The sequence below is a fragment of the Leptosomus discolor genome, chromosome 19 (genome assembly GCF_034619465.1).
Source record: "Leptosomus discolor isolate bLepDis1 chromosome 19, bLepDis1.hap2, whole genome shotgun sequence".
In the NCBI taxonomy this organism is placed as follows: domain Eukaryota; kingdom Metazoa; phylum Chordata; class Aves; order Leptosomiformes; family Leptosomidae; genus Leptosomus; species Leptosomus discolor.
In genome coordinates, this window is record NC_141409.1 from 13,742,409 (window position 1) to 13,749,081 (window position 6,673).

Here is a 6,673-nt window from a genome sequence, read left to right on the forward strand (position 1 = left end):
GAGTTAAACAAAGCCGCTGCGAAAGATTGTACGAACTTTCCTGAGCGGCTCCAGCCGTGACCTCGGCGTGGGTTAATAGTCAGTGCCCCGTAAGCCATCTTGGCTCCAGTACAGTATCTTCAAAGGGAGATGACAAAGTGACTTTTCAGCCATTATTGATTTATATGATTCCTTTCATTTTCAGCCGACCAAACACGATTCTACGAGTGGGCTGCCAAGGTTGTTCCAGCCCAAAAATAAAGAACAATTGCTCTCGCTGCCCGCTCGCCCTCACTCAACCAGACCTTGGTCCCCCTTCAGCAGCTTTCGGGGGTTTGCACTGGTTTTGTTGACAAATGGCTCATAGAAGTAGGAGACAATGCTGTGCTGAATGCTGCAGCAAGCTCCAGGATACGTGTCGTCATCAAAGAGTCACCCCTCGCGCATCAGTTTGCTAGAAGAGAAGCAGAGCCGGATCACACCCATATCCATAGTAATATTTATTAATAATATTAGTCCTCGGTTACTTCTTAGTTAACTGCAGGACCCAGCAGATACGGGTCGGGGGCTGGGGCACGTGCATGCGCTGGTGCAAACACGACGTCTCAAAGGGATCACGCTTTGCCGGGTCAAGCGCTTTGCGTCCCTCACCCTTCCCACCTCTCTCCACTGCAGGTGTCCAACTGGTTTGGCAATAAGAGAATCAGGTACAAGAAGAACATCGGGAAGTTCCAGGAAGAAGCCAATCTCTACGCGGCAAAGACGGCTGTGACCGCAGCGCACGCCGTGGCCGCGGCCGTCCAGAACAACCAGACAAACTCCCCCACCACACCAAACTCTGGTACGTACCCGGCTCGTGCGGTAGAGCGGTCCAAAAATGGCGCCCTCGTGAGCTCGGTGGGGCAGAGCAGGCTGCAGCTCCCTGGCAGACCTAACCGTGGCTCGGGGAGCGCTGCCAAGCCCGTGGGCCTCCAGGCTGGACCGCCGCGAGGGCTGAGCACTGCTGTGGGTGCTCCCAGCGTCTCGGTGGTGAAGCTCCTGCAGCCTTATGGGGGAGCAGAGTGGGGCCCACCTAATTCCCGCGTGGTAACGTCTGCCTGGCTCGGGATTCTGGCAGCTTCTTTGTTTCCGTAGATATTTTAAGCTTTTCCTCATTCAATGAAAATAACATAAAATGAGGCAGAGCTCCAAGTCTGTTTTTGTAGAACTGTTAAATTTATTGTCAAGATAAGAACAAAATAGAGGATTATTTTAGCATGCACTCATTAGAATTTAAACTCTGAGTTGCTTGAAATGGAGTTGGTATTATATATAGAAATCTAAGGATGCAACTTTTGCTTTGGAGTTGCTCTACCACATGTTTTCCTGCAGTGTTTAAAAATTGTCTCGCTGGCGTGTCGTTGACATTTTGTAAATCTCAGCGTTAAATTGGTAGGGGAGTTCGTAAAGATGAAGTCACTTTTTTGGGCTCCAGAGGCAAAGGTTTGCATGAAGCACAGGTGTGTTTGACGCTGTCTACAGTGAAGTTTTGCTGCGACTTGGTTGTAGACAACTTCTAAAGGGTATCGAGATCCACGGGGAAAAAAGACTTGAATCAAAAGAAAGTAAGAAAAAGGTTCCTCCTCTGATGGTAATAAATGGGCTAATTAGAAACAGCCAGCCATTTCCTTTCGAAGGAGACATTAAGCAGAGACTCAAACCGAGTTTTTCTCCGAGCGTTTGGTGATAGCATCTCACGATGAAGCATCCACCGGAGGAAAGCTCTCGACACGAAAACCTGTTGTTGTACAGGCTGCTCTTCCAGAGGGAAAAGCCGACCCGGGGCGCACGGGGCTTCCAGGCGTTCCCAGTGCGGTGCTGCCGGGCGGCAGCCGGCGCGGTGGCGAGAGCCGGCGGCAGCCCCCGCCGGGACGTGCCGAGCCGGTGGGCGGGGGGCCGGCGGCCAGAGCTGGCCCTTCCCCCGGGCCAGCAGCTTCCCCTCTGCTGTGCGCTGCCTTTCCTTCTCCTCTCCTGTCTTCTGCTCCTTCCCCTGCCCTCAGGTCTCTGGGGTTACATATTTGCAGCTCTCTGTTATTCAGCTACCTAACTCTTTCCTTTCCAGGTTCTTCTGGTTCTTTTAACCTCCCAAATTCTGGGGACATGTTCATGAACATGCAGAGTCTGAATGGGGATTCTTACCAGGGGTCCCAAGTCGGAGCCAATGTGCAGTCACAGGTAGGAGAAATGCCCCAAAGTAGGGCCTTTCTAGCAGGGTAGGGTTTGGGCTCAAAATTCCACCTTACTCTGGCTCTATTGAACGGTCTGTGCCTCGCTGCAGAGTGGAGGCTGCATATTTCTGAATGTGACCTATTCTTACCCCAGCATTGAATTTCACAAATATAAAGGAAAGAGTGATTTTTTTCTGATTGAAATTTTAAGCTTTGTGAATGCATTCGGCTCTGGCTTGAGCTCATGGAATGGGATTGGGTGCGTCTGACTTCCATGGACACTGTAAATCCAGTGAATTTTCTTTCTTTTTTCCTTTTCTTTTTTTTTTTCCTTCCTTTTTTTTTAAAAAAAAAAAACAAACAAACAAACTCCATCTTTCTTTCATTTATTGGACAAACTTTTATTTATTTATTCATTTATTTAAATGTCAGCACACATCTACCTGAGCTATTAAAATACAACTCATTCTCAGTCACTTTTCCAGTCCTTTCGGACAGGGCTAACTCCATGTTTTGTACGCAGTATATCCGCCATAATCTCTTCCCATCCATGCAAGCACATACAGACGTGTAAATATGCACAGCACTTTGCTGCAGACACTTAAGAAGGACCTACGGGACGCACTGCTGTGAGGAAGTTGTTGTTTGGCTGGTGTGAGAAGCAAAGATGTATGGTTTTTAACATGCAAGGGTTTGTTGAAATTCTGCCAGTCATTCTCGATTGATAAATTTGCCTTTCATAGAAGATGCTAAACCCTTTTGGCTCACGTAATTCAAAATGTTGCCTGTTTTAAGTGATGATGTTTTAATAGATTTGGAATGATGAATTTTGTTTCCCCCTACTTTAAGGTGGATACCCTGCGTCATGTTATCAATCAGACGGGAGGATACAGTGATGGCTTGGGAGGAAATTCACTGTACAGTCCACATAATTTAAATGTGAGTACCCTGGGGAACAATGGTTTGGAGAGCCATAAGCACGGTGTCAGGTAAATGCAGTCGTTAATACATGTTTTAATTACTCTTGCAATAGAGTTTTTTAATATTGCGTCTTTGGGGACGAAGCGCAGAGTAGCCCTTGGTACAGCTGCGGGTCTCGATCGTGTAGGAGGAGAGAAATTCCCGGAGCCGTGACTGAGCGATGCGCGTTTTTCTGCTGTTCAGCCTCACGAGTCCAAAAGCGATAGCCTTGGAGAGAGGCGCTTGCTCCCCGCACGGAGATGCTCGGATCACTCTCTACTTGTGGCTGTTGCTGCCCGCGAGCAGGCGCCAGGACCGTGCTTGTGATGCGCTTTGTGCCGTTTCAAGGGTGCGCGTTTTTCCTGCGGTCGAGAAGGACTTTTGGCCTTGTTGCTCCAGACGGGAGGGGGTTGTGAGTCCGGCAAACAGATGCCAGGGACCTGGGGGATCGTAGGCTCGATGGTGATAGGTGCTCTGTGTCCTGCCTCTCGCTGTAACCATGAGAGCTGACAGTGCTCAGACCCTGGCAGGCTGGACCCCGTAGCCTGCACACGAGGCGCCAGGATAAATAAACGCAGAGATCTGTTCTCCTGTCGCTGTGAAAGCCTGGGATGGAATACCACCCACAGCGACAGCCTCCGTGCCCGGGGCTCCACGGCAGATCCTTTTCGCCCCTCATTTCCACCTTGCTTCTCTCATTTACAACTTCAAAATTTGACGCTTTAGATTTTTTCTTAATGTTTCGTATTTGCTTGAGAGGTGGCCTTCATTGCTTTTCCTTCGTACTCGTGGACTTCAAAGCTCCTGTGGAGAATGCCCTGTCTAGCGGCCGTCTCCCCCGTCCCAGGGGCTGCCCCCGTGTTTCACAGCCCGCAGGGGGTCGGGGCGCGGGTGCTGAGCAGTGTCGGGACGCGCAGAGAAGGTGGCTGCGGGAAAACGGGGAGACCCCGCGTGAGATCCTGCAGCCACAGGGAATGGGAGGCTTTTTCCCCCTTTTTGGGTTTCCACTTGCCATGAGAGTAAATATTAATGATTTAAAATGTGATTGAAGATGTTCAATTGTAAAGGGAAAAAAGTACCATTAAATACTCAAATCTTTTACATTTGAAATGTCAAATCTTTCTTTTTGGGTTTATAAATAACTCATAATAACCCACAACAAACCATATAAAAAGCCTTTTAGTTGCATTTCTCCTTTTTCATTTAAGTGTTTTGAAATGCTTCAGAGAATTTGCGATATCCTTATCAACATGATAAAATATGAAACTGTGATTGCCTGCAGCATTTTACAGACATGAATTCCATCTTCACTGATGAGGCCTGATAAGGCGCTGTTGTATAATACAGTGCATAATCTCAAACCACCAGAGTAAGGATTAATTTATTTGAAAAAAAGAATGCTTGCTGACAACCTCTCCTCCAGCTGCCAAGCTGAGTAAAAATATTGTACATTTGTTGTTTATAAATTTGGATAAAAGAGGAATGATGTTTACTTCAGATGGAATATCTTTAGACTCATATCTGCACAAGAGTTTTTCTTCCTCTAAGTAGATTCTCATATCTTTAAAAAATAAAAAAGCAGCGGTGCCTCCGCCTTTGGAGTAGGATTTTGTACGTTTCCAGCCTGCGTCTGAGCACTCGGGTGTTTTAAAGCGGGTGCTGAGGTTTCAGCCTCGCTGTGGTTGCAGGGTGCTGTTGCCGTTAATTTTACCTAAGAGAAGCCAAACCCGAACCTTTGAATTTCCCAGCGGGAGAGCTCCTCTGCTCGCTGTTTCTCGTCTGCAGAGGAGATAATGGCCGAGGCTTCGTTCTCCTCCTGTTGGAGCCGTAAAGCGTTTTCTTTCCTCATGACGGGTGAACAGTTTTTTACCGTAAACCGCAGCCGGGCTGGGTGTGGGCGTCCGAGGGACGGCCGATGGCCGGGCAGCCCCGGGCAGGCCGGGAGGTCCCAGGCGCCGGCGCCGCTGCCCCGAGCGCGGTGTTACCGCAGCCCAGGGTGCGAGCCAGCCCGCCGATGGCGCTGGTAACGAGGCGCGTCAGGAAGGCATTAGCATAGGCTAACCTTTCCCTGCCGGGGAGCGGCCCTGCCAAGGCCGGGGGCGCCGGGAGCGCGGGGCCGGGCGGCTCTCGCGGGCGGCGCGGAGAGGCCTCCCCGTCACTTCCACTCAGCGTCCCCCAACTCACGAGCCCCGCGCCTCCCTCTTCTTGACTGACATAAAAATATGTAGCGACAAGCTGTCTGCCACGGCAGAAATTTGATCAGACATTGATTTCAGCAATTGCCTCCATCGGCCGAGACATAAGGCAAATTTGTTCCCGAGCGCTGCTCTCGCCGGCGCGGGCCTGACGCGGTGAGGGCCGGCGGCGTGCCGAGACACGGAGCCGCGTCCCAACGAGGGGCTGCGTTTAGAGATAATTGGGAAACCGATCCGAGCAGCCCCTTTCCGCCTCGCAGCCCTGCGCTCGCGTGCCCTTCGCAGGGCCCCGGCCTCACGGGGCGGAGCAGCTCTGCGGAGGGCTCTGCCGGGTGGAGGAGGGCAACCCCGCGCTTGGGGAGGCGAGGGGATAAACACGCGTTGCCCCGGACTCGCCTGCTCAGGGGAAGAAGCTGCAGCGTCGGCCGAAGGGCTGTTCTGCGTTAAGGCGCGGATGGCCGTGGCGGCGATCCCAGAGTCCTGCTTGCAGCTGACGTCTGGCTAAAGGGCTTCTGGTTGCCCAACGCGCCGTTCCGCCGAAGGCTCGGCGTCACCGCGGCGCGTGCTTGCGGCGCCCCTCGCCTGGCGCCTGCTGCTTTCCCCTTCGCAAATCCTGCAGCCAGAGGGAGTGGAGGCAAATCTCCTTCCCAGAGCGTCTCCTCCCAAACCCCGGGCTTGCCGGTCTAATGCTGTCAAGCGTACGGTATAATTAATATGCGTAATCGTATCAATTGAATTGTTTTTCCCTTTTCAGGCTAATGGAGGCTGGCAGGACGCAACTACTCCATCTTCTGTGACTTCCCCTACAGAAGGGCCGGGAAGTGTGCACTCTGATACCTCTAACTAATCTCCTAGCAACACTTTTTCCCTGAGCTGAGATGCCTTGATTAGCGCATTCAGAGTCACAGGAGAAAAAGGAAAGAGTTTTTTGTAGCCAACCACCTACAGCTTTACTGTAAAACCTTGTCTTATTAGAAAACTTGGTAAATCTGTTTTTTAAAGGTATCATAATCATTTGTATTTATACTTAAAACACACAATGTTAAAAAGCACTTTATCCAATTAGGCCAAGATTTAGCATTGTTTATAGCCCTGTAACTATTTTATCATAATTTATTATCAGCAGTTTTAACGATGTTGGTCTAACAGTTGCCAATTACTTGGCCTTAAGGGTAAAAGTACAGGACGAGCTTAACCTCAATAGCAAGAGCAGACACCAAGAAACACCTCACCTAAATTTACCTTCGTGCATATTTCCGTGGAAAGCCGAAACGAATCGCAGACTTTGATTGTGTTTAATCTTTTCATATCTCTTATAGAGTCGGAATAAAA

General features: G+C 50.2%; 1 protein-coding gene across 5 annotated transcripts in view; it reads left to right on the plus strand.

The window, feature by feature from the left end:
* PBX3 (PBX homeobox 3) overlaps positions 1–6,188 on the plus strand; it is a 112,147-nt gene extending 105,959 nt beyond the window's left edge. The window contains exons 6-10 of one of the 5 annotated variants that reach the window (XM_086475586.1): positions 655–820; positions 1,900–1,902; positions 2,081–2,193; positions 3,036–3,125; positions 6,096–6,188. In XM_086475586.1, coding sequence (XP_086331712.1) covers positions 655–820; positions 1,900–1,902; positions 2,081–2,193; positions 3,036–3,125; positions 6,096–6,188 — 465 coding nt within the window. Of the gene's footprint in view, positions 1–654; positions 821–1,899; positions 1,903–2,080; positions 2,194–3,035; positions 3,126–6,095 lie in introns of those variants that run through there. The other 4 variants (XM_086475589.1, XM_086475590.1, XM_086475588.1 and 1 more) reach the window with 4 other exon arrangements.
* The last annotated feature ends 485 nt before the right edge of the window (positions 6,189–6,673 follow it).